The sequence below is a fragment of the Phocoena phocoena genome, chromosome 4 (genome assembly GCF_963924675.1).
Source record: "Phocoena phocoena chromosome 4, mPhoPho1.1, whole genome shotgun sequence".
NCBI classification, from domain to species: domain Eukaryota; kingdom Metazoa; phylum Chordata; class Mammalia; order Artiodactyla; family Phocoenidae; genus Phocoena; species Phocoena phocoena.
The window spans coordinates 128,754,925-128,770,393 of record NC_089222.1 but is presented as its reverse complement, the minus strand read 5'-3'; the positions used below and the strand labels follow the sequence as shown (position 1 = coordinate 128,770,393).

General features: G+C 42.6%; 1 protein-coding gene across 1 annotated transcript in view; it reads left to right on the top strand.

The window, feature by feature from the left end:
* Positions 1-1,084: 1,084 nt before the first annotated feature.
* ADAMTS5 (ADAM metallopeptidase with thrombospondin type 1 motif 5) overlaps positions 1,085-15,469 on the top strand; it is a 43,323-nt gene continuing 28,938 nt past the window's right edge. The window contains exons 1-2 of the mRNA XM_065876682.1: positions 1,085-2,191; positions 13,429-13,561. Of these exons, the coding sequence (XP_065732754.1) occupies positions 1,085-2,191; positions 13,429-13,561 (1,240 nt within the window). The remainder of the gene's footprint in view (positions 2,192-13,428; positions 13,562-15,469) is intronic.

Genomic DNA, 15,469 nt, shown 5'->3' with positions numbered 1-15,469 from the left:
CTCAGTAACTTTAAAAACATACCAAAACACCCCGTCAGGAGATGAGGTAAGCCGAGGTTAGCCAACCCCGATTGGTTGTGAAATATCAGACAAACCCCAGCCGCTGTGGCTTTAAATGAGGCCAAAGAAATCTTCTGTTTTTCTTACTCAAATACTTTTCTCCCCCTCGCCCTTGCTCCCTCCCCCACCCTCCTTCCACCTCACCGGGTCCCTTCCTCCTCCGCTGTTGCCCTTTCCTCGATCACCCCCCAGGCCCGCCCTCCCCCATCTGATTAGGCGCGGACCAGGAAGGGTGGGAGTGGTGGGGGAAGCTCTCCCTTTAAGAGGCAGCTTGCAGTGACGAATTGTTGAAATTGCCATTGCAGGATGGCATGCCGCTATAAATTCATTGTTCCACCTCCTCGCATCTTCACAGCGCTCGCGCTGCTCTCCGCGCTCGCAGCGGCCGACTGGGGATGACGGCGGGCAGGAAGACACTGCATCAGAAGGGACACCGACGCGCAGCTTCGCTGGCTCGCCGCAGGCCGCCCCTTGCATTTCTGTTTTAATTTTTATGGCTTTTTTTCTTCTCTTTCTTCCCTTCCTCCCGGTTCCAGTAGAGTCAAGGAAACCCACAAAATAAGAAAGGAAGCGGGCTCCGGAGCTTGGAACCCCTGCTGCCGGCGGGTCCCGAGCAGCAAGGGGGCTGGAGGCAGCACGCATCAGTTGCCCGCCTGGTGCGCGGCACCTTCCTTACTTTTCTCGGTGCTCCAATCCTGGCTGGGGTTGGATTGGGGTTTTTCCCCTTTTCTCCACAACCCGGCTTCTTTTTCTTTTCTTTATTTTTTTCTTTTATTCTTTTTTTTATCCTCTTTCGGGAGCACGAATCCAAACATTTTCCAAACCAACAAAGAAAAGTTCGCACGCTGGCATCGCGGCCGGGACAGGCTGGCGCTGCTGCCGGGTCCCCCTCCCTCCGACACTTGACTCAACCTTGCAAGCAAGTGTCTGTGTGTCCCCACCTCCCGCCCCGGTAACTTCCAGAGCGAATAACAAACACCCATAAAGTCCCCGTCGCGCAGCCCCTCCCCGCGGGCAGCGCACTATGCTGCTTGGGTGGGCGTCCCTGCTGCTGTGCGCGCTCCGCCTGCCTCCGGTCGCGGCCGGCCCCGCCGCGGCACCTGCCCAGGATAAAGCCGGGCAGCCTCGGGCTGCTGCGGCGGCCGCCCAGCCCAGCCGGCGGCAGGGGGAGGAGGCGCAGGAGCCGGCCGAGCCTCCCGGCCACCCTCACTCCCTGGCGCCGCAGCGCACGAGCCGCGGGCTTGTGCAGAACATCGACCAGCTCTACTCGGGCGGCGGCAAGGTGGGCTACCTGATCTACGCGGGCGGCCGGAGGTTCCTCCTGGACCTAGAGCGGGATGGTTCGGTGGGCGCCGCTGGCTTTGTGCCCGCAGGAGGCGGGCCGAACGCGACCCGACGCCACCGGGGCCACTGCTTCTACCGGGGCACGGTGGACGGCAGCCCCCGCTCTCTGGCTGTCTTTGACCTCTGCGGTGGTCTCGACGGCTTCTTCGCGGTCAAGCACGCGCGCTACACCCTGAAGCCGCTGCTGCGCGCGCCCTGGGCGGAGGCGGAGGCCGGGCGCGTGTACGGGGACGGGTCCGCGCGGATCCTGCACGTCTACACCCGCGAGGGCTTCAGCTTTGAGGCCCTGCCGCCTCGCACCAGCTGCGAGACCCCCACGTCCCCGCCAGGGCCCCGTGAGCGCCCCCCGGCGCACAGCAGCCCGGACCGACGCTGGGCGCTGGCCCCGCAGCTCCCGGACCAGTCAACTCCCTCGTCCGATGGGAGTCAGAGACCACAGACGTGGTGGCGGCGGCGGCGGCGCCGCTCCGTCTCCCGGGCCCGCCAGGTGGAGCTGCTCCTGGTGGCCGACGCGTCCATGGCGCGGATGTATGGCCAGGGCCTGCAGCATTACCTCCTGACCCTGGCCTCCATCGCCAACAAGCTGTACAGTCACGCCAGCATCGAGAACCACATCCGCCTGGTCGTGGTGAAGGTGGTGGTGCTGGGTGACAAAGACAAGAGCCTGGAAGTGAGCAAAAACGCGGCCGCCACACTCAAGAACTTTTGCAAATGGCAGCACCAGCACAACCAGCTGGGGGCTGACCATGAGGAACACTACGACGCGGCCATCCTGTTTACTCGGGAGGTAGGTTCCGCCTGGGGGAGTGGTTCAAGCCCCGGAGTACGGAGGTAGGTCAACAGGACAGCCTTGTTGACAGCCTTGTTTCTCCCACAAACTGCCTGCCCCCATGGGTTTGCTTCCCTGCTTCTTGCAGGAAACCCAGCCAGCCTCCAGATCTGCTCCCGTATTCGGGATAGAGCCGGAGCAATTCAAGCCTTAAATGACCAAGACCTGCTCACACAATCAGTCCAACAGGCAGGATGTCTCCAGTCTGAGATACGCAGTCATAGATGCGTAAATATGGTAAAATGGAGCTAGAGTGCTTGGGGGAATGTGCGTCGTTAAATGAGAAAAGGGGGAAAGCAAGTTTGTCTTAGGAATCAGGGATCATCTACTTTCCAATGAACCCAAAGATATAACTTTGTCTAACCTAATGGCAAGGGCTGATGATTCATTCACTGTAGTCACTTTTACCCACCATCTTCCTTTGTAAACGTCCATACCTTCTTACTTGAACCCCTTTCAAGACATAAGTCAAGAGAAGGCTTTCCAAAGGAAGGACTTGTTTTCCAGTCTGGCTTCCTAATGGAGTTCTTACATACCCAGCTTGGTGGAATCTTACTTCCTTGGATGGAAGGGATTGGGGATGGCCAGGAGGATATAGAAACCCAATCTTGTGAGGTTCCTTAGCAACTCCTTTGCCTAGTCCTCCAATGCATGGCAAGAACTGCTCCGTCCTCCACAGCTGCCAGTCAAGGGTCACATCCAGCTTGCATGTTTGGGTTTTGGATGAATGTTTCTGAAGCCCCAGTGTGGAAAGATCTGGGCAAAGAGTCAAGACATGAATCAATGTTTTCCCAGGATTTCCCTCTTTTAAGGAAGGGGGTTACAGGAAGGGAAAAAATACTGATCTTTATAGGCCCAGAGGTTCTGGGAGGAACACAATATCTATGTAGACCGCCACAAAAGTGTGACATTCAGATACAGAGTCTGGACTGGTTTTGAGCTTGTTTTGCTCAGAGCTTTGAGCCTCAGTTTTCACAGCTGTACTCTGATTGGCGGTTTTGAGTCATGCTTTCACATGCCTGGTAAGAATGGACTTTGAAAACTCATTCTTTAAGTGTTTGAGATCCATCCAGGATAGAGAGAAGGATTAGAAGCTTTGAAATATTATGCAAAATCATGGTGCAAAGGGAGCAACCAGAACTAGGACAGGAAATTCAATGATGGCTTGCAGGAGGTTTCAGAATCACATAGCTCCACCACCTAATTCTCCTATTTTTACTACGGCACCTCTGGTATGAAGGAAAAGTGTTGATAAATTTGGAGTGGAGAAACACTTGTGGTTCACAGGGTGGACACAGATGTAAACCACGTGTAAATAAAGATGCTGGAGGGCAGCAGTTTAGGGAGAAGTGGGCAATGCACAGTGCTTTGCACAATGGAAAACCTTTCTCTTCATGAAGTGATCTCCTGGAAACCATCCTTTGATTTTTCTGCACAACATTAATCTTTAAAACGGAAGAACATTCATTTGTGTAGCCTTCCATATGAAGTGAAGTTCTCCTGTAAAACTATCCCTTTTTTATTTGGTTTCCACGTCTTTTTTTTTTCTTTCTTTCTTTTTTTGGTTCACAACTTTCCATGTCTGGATTTCTTGCTTTGCTACATCACTAGGGGCTGCCAAGAAGGAGGCTTCAGAGAGTTTATGGAAGGAAGTTCTCTAAAGACTGAAGAAAAAATACTTTTGTAGGCCTACTACGGCAAAGTGTTCACTTTGAACATTTTCATGGTTCACTTTCATTTTGGAATAAAAATGCACATTCCATAAACATTAATAGAAGACTCCAATACTCCCTATTTCCTGCCCCATAATTTTCCTAATTGCTTCTTAGAAAAAAAAGGAAAACTAGTCAGTGATTCAAAATGATCTGTCTGTTGCTTTTTCTGGATTTGTTTTTTGTTTGGGTAGTTAACGATTCCTATTTTCCAAGCTTTGAAATATATCAGTTCCTTTAAATAGATAAAGCAAGGGGGAAATAAGTTAACATCTATCTTAATTTTAATAAGTATTATAAGAACATTCATTTTTCAAACTAGTCTACACATGGAAAATATTTTACATGGGCCCTCCCTGGCCTCCTCACCAAGCAGAAGCATACTTTTAGTAAAGTAAATCTCATTTAGTTTGTGGTTGGCCCTCTGGTATATACATCTAACTTGATGAGAACCAAATATTTGAAGAGCATATTATTATGAATGTATGCACCTAATTTTAAAAGCACAATTAATTAGGGGGCTGAGGAAAATATTACAAGACTCATGTAGCATTCATTTGAGAGTACTTTAAAATATAATACTTCAGAATGTGGAAACCAAGAGAGCTAGAGGAGAAATGATCTGAGACCTTCAGTTTCATGGAAATCAGATATCTGGGACCTAAAGAAAAACTTTCATGGCTATTTTTTTTTCAATGACAAATACCCGGAGTTGGCACCAGGATCTACTTTTACATCTCTGTTTTGAATGTAAGAGGAACGTTGCTTAGCAGCCAGACGCCAAGCCATGAAATCCATGTTTTGATGGGCTCTGAGCACTGTTCAAATTCTGTATCCAGATGTCTTCTCCTAAACTGCTTGCTTTTCAGGCATGAAGCAAATGTGTGAGGATATGTTTTCCACCCATGTTGACTAGCCGAGGGCACCTTGAGCGTTATGTCTAGGAATCAGCAGAATACTGCTAGTAATTCATTTGTCAAACTAACAGGCTTCACTGTCAGGACTGTACCCCAGCACAAGGCGCTGTCCTAATTAGGGAAATATAGCACCAGTCACTTTTTTGCAAGAGGAGCCTTTTTCATTCCAGAGTGGCACTTACGCTGGAATTCATATCACTTCTACCATCAAACAGTAGAAATCTGATCTCCCCAGGATTTATGTTTGCTTTCCAGAATCCTTTTCTGGTTCCTGGCTTCCTCTTTTCTTTTAAGATAGTTTCCTTAAAGGCACACTCCTAAATCCATTTTGGAGATGATGCACTCTCCTTTAGAAACAAAACACCTACCTGCTTGAGAAAAAAAGTGGGAAATTGTTTAAGGTTCCCTGTCTATGACCATACCACCCTGAACATGCCCGACCTCATCTGTTTAACATTCCCTCACCCCTGCACAACAAAGCTTAATGAAAGCTTTACTTTTTCATGGCTTGAAAGCATTGGATTGAAACTGAACCAGCTACGAGACTATATAATAGAAAAGGTTCATTCATTTTCATTAATCATCAGTGTGCCAGTTAACAGGCAATTGTGTGTCAGCTAACACCTCACTTCTATATTCTGCCTTTTTTTTTTTATTTTATATTGGAGTATAGTTGATTAACAATGTTGTGTTAGTTTCAGGTGTATAGCAAAGTGATTCAGTTATACGTATACATGTATCTATTGTTTTTCAAATTCTTTTCCCATTTAGGCCATTACAGAGTACTGAACAGAGTTCCCTGTGCTATACAGTAGGCCCCTACTGGTTATGTATTTTAAATATAGCAGTGTGTACATGTCAATCCCAAACTCCTAATCTGCATTCTGCCTTATAATGCTGTGGTGGGGACTCCACCCAGAATTAACAGCTGGCTCCTTGCAAGGTTATGACAATAGGGGTCCCTAGAGGAAGACTGGAAGCTTGGAAGAAGGAAACGGATGTGCTGCTTTTTCTTATTTGCTTGTAGACTGGATCGACTATTTCAATCACATATTTGAGTTCAAATCCCATTTAAATTCAAAAGCAAGCCCTTATCAAGGAATCATAGCTGATAGGTCAATTCTAACCAATAGAAGGCTAAATGTCTAAGAAATGGGAAGACTGGGAGCAGATTCAGCAGCTCAAGTTGACATTTTAAAAATAAATAGTGGGGCTTCCCTGGTGGCACAGTGGTTGAGGATCCACCTGCCGATGCACGGGACACGGGATCGTGCCCCGGTCCGGGAAGATCCCATATGCCGCTGAGAGGCTGAGCCCGTGAGCCATGGCCGCTGGGCCTGCACGTCTGGAACCTGTGCTCCGCAACGGGAGAGGACACAGCAGTGAGAGGCCCGTGTACCACAAAAAAAAAAATAATAATAATAATAATAAAAAATTGTGAATTGAAAATTGCTGAGAGTAGGTCTTAAAAGTTTGCATCACCAGAAAAAAAATTGTAACTATGTGTGTGATGGATGTTAACTAGACTTACTGTGGTGATCAGGTTGCGATATATACATATATTGAATCATTATGTTTTACACCTGAAACTAATACAATGTTGTAAGTAAATTATATCTAAATTAATTGTGAAGAATATTACGTAAAATCTGAAGTCTATTATATGAGAGACAGTAAACCACAGCACACAGGACATATTGTCTTCCTCACTTTCAGCACCTGCCTCTGGGCATCTCCTAAGTGTGAGACACTCATTTAGGGAGCTGAAAGCAGCGAGATGGAAAATACCTGATCCCTGCCCAGCCCAGCTTATCACAAGGGGAGAGGAAGCAGATATATGCATAAATCAGCTAATGTTAGGAAAACTCTAATAAATGCTGTAACTAAGCTATAAACAAAGGCTTAGAAAGGAAAAAGGAAGGAAGAATCAATTCTGCCTCTGTATCTTTATACAGGCTTCATTGTAAATGTAGAATTGAATTGGTCCTCGAAGGATGGACAGATTTGATTTGGATTCAACCACCTTTTATTGAGCATTTCATAAGATGCTATCCATAGTCATAAACCATTTTATAATTAATCCTTTCAACGGTCTACAACCATAGTGACATTATCATAAGTTGACAGATAAGGACATTCATACAAAGAGAAACAGAGATAAACTTCTCAGAGTAACAGCTGACAGGTGGCTGAGAGGGAAGTTCGTCCTGTCTAGTGGTCTCTAAAATAAAAATATTACAGCAAATTTATTCAAACATTCAATATGTTTCTAATAGGCAAAGAGGGATGAAGAGATTTGAAAAGTAGCCCCATTCCGAAGAACCTATTCTAGGAAACAGACAAGGAAATGAATAATTGTTATACAGTGTGATGACTTTTGTAATAAATGTGGTCATTAAATGTCATGGAAGTACATTAGAAGGTAGCCTAACCCATTTGAGTTCAATTTGGAAGAAAGAGGAGAATTAACCAGATCTATAAGGAGGAAATAAGCATTGCAGACACACCAAACTAATAGTGCAGTGGCCCAGAGGCAGCATGGTAATTCTGGGAAATATAAGGGTTTAGGTATGATAAGACAGATGGTATGAGAGCGGAAAGGCGATAGATTAGTCTAGAGAAGATGATAACAACCAGCTTATAGAAGAACTTCTATTCCATGTGTATTAGTCTTCTTGGGCTACCATCGCAAAACTCTGTAGACAACAGAAACTTACTTTCTCAATTCTGGAGGCTGGGAAGTTCAAGATCTAGGTTTCAGCCTATTTGCTTTCTGGTGAGAACTCTCTTCCTGGCTTGTAGACTGTTACCTTCTCACTTTGTGCTTACATGGTGTGTTTGAGGGGACAGGGGTAAGAGAGAGTTTTCTGGCATCTCTTCTTAAAAGGACACTGATCCTATTAGATCAGGGCCCCATCCTTATGATTTAATTTTACCTTAATTACCTCCTGATAGACCCAATCTCCAAATATAGTCACGTTGGGTATTAAGGCTTCAATACATGAATTTAGACAGTGGCAGGGAACACGATTCAGTCGGTAGCATAAAGAGTTTAAATTGTAAATTAAATTCAGTGGGAGTCTACAGAAAAAGCATCAGAAGGAAAGAGGCAGTGATCAGAGGGGTGTTCTTGAATGAGCCTTCTGGCCTAAGTAGTTGGGCTAGAGCCTGCGGGAGCCTTTACAGACTATTTTGGTAATTTTCAAGGAGAGACTCAAGATGGTCTAAACTAAAGCAGTGGCATTAGAAATAGAGAGGCAGGGGTCGAGTCAATAAGTGTTAAAAAGAAGTGGATTTGAGTAAATTAATCCCTTCTAGCAGGAGGAATATTGGGGCTAAAGTTTGGGCAAAAAAAGTTGGGGAGATATGCAGGAAATAGTGGACAAAATGGATCATAAAGGTGCAGTTAAAGCTGGCAAGGAAGCCTGGGTTGCATTGTGCAAGGTTTTAAATGCCAGGCTGAGGTTGGCATGCCTTTTAAGTTTTGCAGGAATGGAGGAATCCTATAAGATCTGGGTTCTAAAATGTAATTGACTGCAGCATATAGGTAGGGAAGTCACAGGAGACGAAAGGACCATTTAGAAGCCTTAGGTGATAGTCCAGGCAGGAGGGAACAATGGAAGGAACAAGAAAGAGAGGACATCTACGTGAGGCATTTGGTAGATGGAGTCAGTGACTTACAGTGACTGATCTGATGTGACAGGTGAGAGACAGGCAAGTTAATGATGTCACCAGGTTTCTTATCCATCACTTCCAGTTTCTTGCTTTCTGGAATTCCTTTCTCAGTGCATTTTGTATTTTTCTGTGCCTCTAGATTATTGAGTTTCACCAGATATACCACAGAGAGAAAGACTGTGTTATTTGTTACAACCAAGGAATTTGCTTGACCAAGTAGAGATTATGAATGTGAAAGATAAGAGTAATGTCGGGGGAAACACAGGTGATGATTTAACTGCACCTTGGTGAAGTAAGTTCAGGAATTGGAGTGTTTAGATATAGGTTTGAATTGCAGCTCCACCAGTCTCAAGCTTCTGATTTTGGACACTAATGACCCCAGAGCTTTAATTTCTCCATCTATTAATTGAAGTGTTTTCCCTTAATCTCAACATGTGTGTAGCTGGAACAAACCCATAAACCACCTGGTCCAAGTTCCTAATGCTATTGATGAAGGAAAGTAGTCTCAAAGCATATAAATAATTCACGCAATGAATCTAATTAATAGAGTTGAATTTAAAGCATCACTATCTCTAATCAGCTTCCATCTCCATTCTCCAGAACGACGACTCTTCTGAGCATCTATTCCCCTCAATCTCCAATGTGCTCCATCTTTCCTTTCTCTTCTTCTTATCTCATATTTACCAGGATAAGTTCCCTATCTTGGAACTCCGGGCCCAGGCTACCTTTCCAGCTTCCCCTGTTCATCCTCCACCAGGTCTATCCTGTACTCCAGCCACAAGAAACGTGTTGTCATTTCCAAAACAGACTCTGCCTTTTCCCACCCCTGATATATTCACGAGTCTTTCCTTTTTTGAATACCCTTCCTCTAACACTGTCAGACTCCTTTTCATCCCTCAAGATCCAGTGAGCTCCTTTGAAACACCTTTATTGATTCCCCCAAGGAGAGCTTGGCAATTCCTCTTCTGAACTCCCTCAGCAACCTGTTCAATCTGCTTCCTTCTTGACATGTCTTGTTTTGCTCACTAGATCATGACGTTTCTTAAGGGTCAGGGTCAGATCTTATTGTATTTATTCACCACACTGTCAGCACTTCACACAGTGTCTGGCAGGTTGTGGACACACAATAATTGTTTTAGGAATAAGTGTACCTGGATCCCTTGGTCCCTAATCCAGCAGAGCTCCATGTTTTTTTGTGTTACCTAGTTGTATCCAGAAGCATGGACAGAGACTGCAGAACATGGGTCATTGTCATGGTTGGCCTAACAGACCCTATTAATGTAGTTTCTGCTGAGGTCCAAATCAAGATCTCTGCTATTGGGGGCTGCTGTTTAGGTAGCCCTAAATCCCTCTTCACTAGGAATCTGGTAGACAGATAGGTAGATACCTGAGACTAGTTAAACCCTCTTCTCTGCCCTTCCCTTGAGCTCTGAGCTTGTCCTTACCAGGGGGTAATATCTGCAGAAATAGAAGATGCTGCTATTTAACTCCAGATTCCCCCATACAAGGTACCCTGCCTTCATTTTGGCTGCCGTTACCACAGCTGTGATGATATCTGCTCTTATCAGCCTTCACGTTTCCTTCCTTCCCTCAGCACATTTATGCTACCTGAGAGACCAATCTCACATCAAGACTAGAAATCCTGCGTCTCCTGTTATGCCTTCCACTTTGCACACTCACATCGGCTTAGTTCATTTTCCCCACCCAGTACCGACCACTGGGATTTTCCAAGTTGTATTAGCTTCTGGGCACCTGCTTCTCAAGGTAGCAGACTTCGCTGGCTCCCTCCCCGACCCCACTCCATCCACAAGAATAGGTCTGATGTATTGTGAGTCCTCCTAAACTTCACGATAAGTCACAGATACGGCCATATTCATGATCCTCTAAATGACCACCCTTAGTCACCATGTCAGTGACCACCTTGTCAAGTCTTCGTTGGGCTTGCTGACTATCTCGGCTCTATTTTAGGTACAATGTCCCAGTCCTGGCTTCTGGCCAGGACCACACCACAAACCCACCAGTTAAATCTCTGCATGCTCTTGCAACCCTTACATTTTATTAAATCTTCCATTGCATTGTTGTCTACACGATATCAATATCATGATAAGATATCAATCCTGCATAAAAAGAACCATCTTTAACATAGCAGATATAACTTCTCTTCAGATTTACACTTACTAAGCAGAAGAATTCTTGAGAGCACTTTTATTTTGTTTGCCTCTTATGTGGCTACTGTATGTGATTTACATTTCTTTAGTATCCCCTGCTTCCAGATTTGGAAGATAGATGGATGGGTTGACAGACGGAGAGACAGACAGACAGATAGATAAATGCTATTGCCCCAATGGTGTCTTTACTCTTTCTCTGAATTAAAAAAAATTTTTTTCTATAAATTTCAAATAAGGTTTGCACCTGTAAATGTTGTTATAAATCACCATCAGAAAATAGACATGAATGTGATGTGCTGTATTCTTAATAATTTGATGCACAAGTTGAGTTTTAATGCAATTGAGTGAACATTGCCTCCCAAAGAAATACAGGCATTCGTTGTATAACTTGAGGAAGAAACCATAACTGAGTTGCCACGGTTTGAAATTGCATGAGTGAAGTGGAAAGGTTGCCAGTTTACATAATTACAGTTACAGAAATATAGTCTGTGGCTATGCAGTCAAGGGTTTAATCAGTGTGATTAAAAAAATAACTGCTTCTGTTCATTATTTTGTCACATGTACAAATTTCCATGGCAAAGGGCCAAATGCATTTAATGCAATTCAAGGATGACAAGGAGGTTTGATGGGCTCTAATGAGCAATTGATTAGCAGTAAACAGAGAGAGATTAAGAATCCACATTAAACTCTATTCAGAACAAGAGGGCCATTTCCATTAGCTGTGGCTGTTCATCCGAGCTTATTAATGAAGTAAGGAGTAAGAAGGGGAAACAATTCTTCGGTTTTGTTATTTGAACCCCAAATTGTGAAGATAAACATAAAACACGGTTTAAAAAAATATGCATGTGCAGAAATAACCCACAGTGTCCAGTAGTTCACTTAAACCATGACCTGGGCCTTGGTCTTAAAGCTACTAAAATGACTGGGGGAAAAATGGATTAAAACATGTATTGTACTATATAATTATCTCAAAGACTGATTGTTATGCAAAAGTGTGTTCCAATTTCAATTTTAAAAACTACTAATTTGTTCTCAACAGCTGTAATTTGAGATCCCATGGATGACATATGAGGATACCCAGGAGACATTGGGAGGCTATTGTTGGTTTGGTGACTGGATTCACCAAGGCTACTTGGCTGAGATTTCTACTGTCTGCAGCTATAATAATATGGCGGCCACAGTGCAATTCGTCACAGCTGGGATCACATAATATACAGAACACAATAAGGACCTGAAAATGTACTAGGGAGATCGTAGGGTATACCTTTTAAATATTATTCACCTTAACTGGACTTTTATGCAGCTTTTTATGCAGAGAAAAGTTAGCAGAGTATGTTGACATTGACTAGGCGGCATTAGTTATGTAGTAGTAATATCTCGTGCTGGCTTCCTGCAGTCTGTTGAGGTCTTGCTAGCATACAGCATATTAAAGGTATGTGACAATGTTCAGTAAGGCAAAAATCTGTATAGGATAACCATCTTTTCTCTTGGTCCTGGGAGAATAAAAATATTAGCTCCATGTCATCAAAAAAAAAATAAAAAATAAAATTATGTGAGGTCTACATTGCATCTGACTATATGTCAGAATTCACCTCAATTAAGCAAATGTTTGTTGAGTTCCTATTATAAGTCAGGCATTGTGGTAGTTGGAGATACAAAGATAATAACTGCAACAGAGAGAACACGTATTTCAACTAGTAAATAGTCATTTTTCACAGTAATTCATATTTTTTTAAAATTCTTCTGCAGTTATTCACTTATGGCTTTTGCTTTGGATAGAAATATATATACTGTCAATTAATTTTCATTGAAAACAGGAGTCAAATACAAGAAAGTCTAATGTCCATTAATACTCAAATAGCACTTAATGGAAAGCTTATCATTACAAATCTATCATGTCAAAAAATTTGGCTTATATTTTCTTTATATGCTTCGTAATTTAAAATTGTCTTGTTGATGTCTCTTTTGTCTAATTTGATCATATTAACCATTAGCGAGGTGTGATCATGTTCCCCTTTGAGAATCTCTTAAAAGCTATGCAATTTCTCTCCAGGAGAACAGGTAGGCTCATTTATATAAATACAGTATATTACGTATATTTTCTGAGAATTGATCAGGTTGAAAAACACTACATTAAACACTGTGGGAAAGAGTGTATACATTTCTGAAGACACAACCTATGAAATTACAACTCAATTTGGCAATTAAGAGATGATCTTTTGAGGAATTACCCTTATAGATTAAAATTTAGTTTCTTACCCAAATTACTGGGAAATTTATATTCTGCCATAAATAGGTGATTGCAATTTGCCCCTGTGGTGGAAAACAAATTATTAGACTTGGCTTCTGATAAATTTAGCAGGAATTTAGGTCAGAATATTAAGGCTTTCCTAAGCGTGACTGTATGTGAAAGTGATCCATGGCATATGTGCCTGCATATACACAGTACAGCTTTGTTAAGGCTGCGACTGCTATTGTAATGGACAAGCCACAATCTTATGACATCTTTTAAAACGTAATTGAGTCCCTTCTGTGCTTCTGGGACCCAGAGAAGCTTAGAAGAGTCAATGCTATTAGTTTGTCTTTGGAAGGTTTCCAGAGCTGAGCAGGTGATACCATAAACATATCCCAGTGTTGACATTTGGAGTGAGCAAGTGGCTCTACAAGGTGGCTCCTTCTGGATGTAAATTGATTTTAATGATTTCTTTCTTTCTCCCGGGCAGGATTTATGTGGGCATCACTCATGTGACACCCTGGGAATGGCAGACGTTGGGACCATATGTTCTCCTGAACGCAGCTGTGCTGTGATTGAAGATGATGGTCTCCATGCAGCCTTCACCGTGGCTCACGAAATTGGTATGCAGTGTCTTTTCTCTTCCCTGGCCAAATCAAACACTTGTAACAGCTGCAACAGGAACCAAAATACTTGGCAATTAATTCCAGATTTCTCCTGGTTCAGATGCAGCATTGAGGATTACATTTGTTTATATTTGTACTTTTAGGGTTAACTAATAAGAGGGAAGGAAAACAAAGTCAGGCATACACAGAAGATATTTCCTTTCTGTCAGTGCCATTTAAAAGTTTAAGAGAAATTCACTAGTGCTACTGTCTTTTGAAGCATCCATAAAGGACTCAGACAAAATTTGTCACAGTTGACAATGGAATGCAGAGATGTTTGCCTTAGAAGTTACTCTATTGATTCATCCAGGGCTAATCAGTTTACACAGACATTCATCAGGTTTTATTCCACTGTGAGTGATAACAGTCAGCTCCTGGAGAAGGTAATCAATAGATTATGGACAGCATTCCTGTCCTGCTTTTAATAGCAAAGCAAATGAAACAAAACCTAACAGTTACCAGGGTTGGTTTTAAAATGTCACTTACCTGGTGACATTAAGAAACTCATCTAAATCCTAAAACTAGAAATTTAGGACTGAGTTAAATATGAAAAATATCCCAGCAATTAGGAATATGTGTTTCCTAATAATTGACCTAGCTACTAGGTATATAAGAAGTTAATTTAGTACTTAGGATTAAATGTTAGAATTATACCCATCTGGGCTCAGTTCTTGCTAAAGTACTTTCTACCTGTGTCATGCTGGTCTGATTATTTAAACTCTCTAAGCTTCAGTTTTCATATCCGAAATATAGGCATAATAATGCCTATTTCATTGAATTATTTCAGGGACCAAGTTGGGTAAGTTACAGATACCAGCTGTTATTTATATCCATATACACTTCTGTTTATCTTTTTAATTAACTAGTTCATTTACTTTTTTTTTTTTTTTTTTTTTTTGAGGTACGCAGGCCTCTCACTGCTGTGGCCTCTCCTGTTGCGGAGCACAGGCTCTGGACGCACAGGCTCAGCGGCCGTGGCTCACAGGCCTAGCCGCTCCACGGTAGTTCATTTACTTTTTAATGTGTCACCTTTTAGCATTATCTTTTTGGAGGCAAAGTATGGCTTGATAGTTATTGTACTTTTTTGCTGTATGTTATTAAGCAGATTGTTTTCTTAAGCTAAAACCATAATTTTAAAATAGAAATTAAAACTTTTTTCCCATAATTTTAGTAGGCAAAGAACATTTCGCAATGTGTTGATTTTTGGCTGCTATGTTTTCTTTTGGGACTTAAAATAACTTCACATCAAAAGTGTAACTGTATAAGTCAGTATATTGGAGCAGTAAAATAGAAATTAGCACTTAAATTCCAGTTCGTATGTATTAATCATGATCTTAATTCTCTTAACTGACACTCTTACCATCTAAGCAAAAAAACACAAACATAACATCTAAATGTAAATAACTGTCCAATAGCATCACTGATAACAATTCAATTTAATACTTTATTAATTGAGCATCTTTAGCTTCAAGATGGAATCCCAGCTCTGTCTCCATGGTCTCTTTTTATCTCAGGAAAGAGATTCAGACAATGAGTCTCCATTTCTTCCCTAGAAAGTGAACTAATAATGAATGAGGCATGGCTCTCTGGTGGCTGCACTAGAAGACCTGGTATGTCTGAAAGTGTTTTAAAAACACAAATGCCATTTGAGCTTTGGGGCTGGGATTATGTCTTCACCTCTCTCTTATTCATGCCTATTAAACTCACTGATAAAAAATACAGCCTAACATTGATCCTTCATTGATATTTCTTATATATCTCTGTATGTGCATGAATAAGTGGGAGAAACACAAGAGCCATCCAAGGCAATATTCTGATTTTGCAGCAAAGCTAAGAAGAATTAGTTCAAATACTCAAGAGCATTGT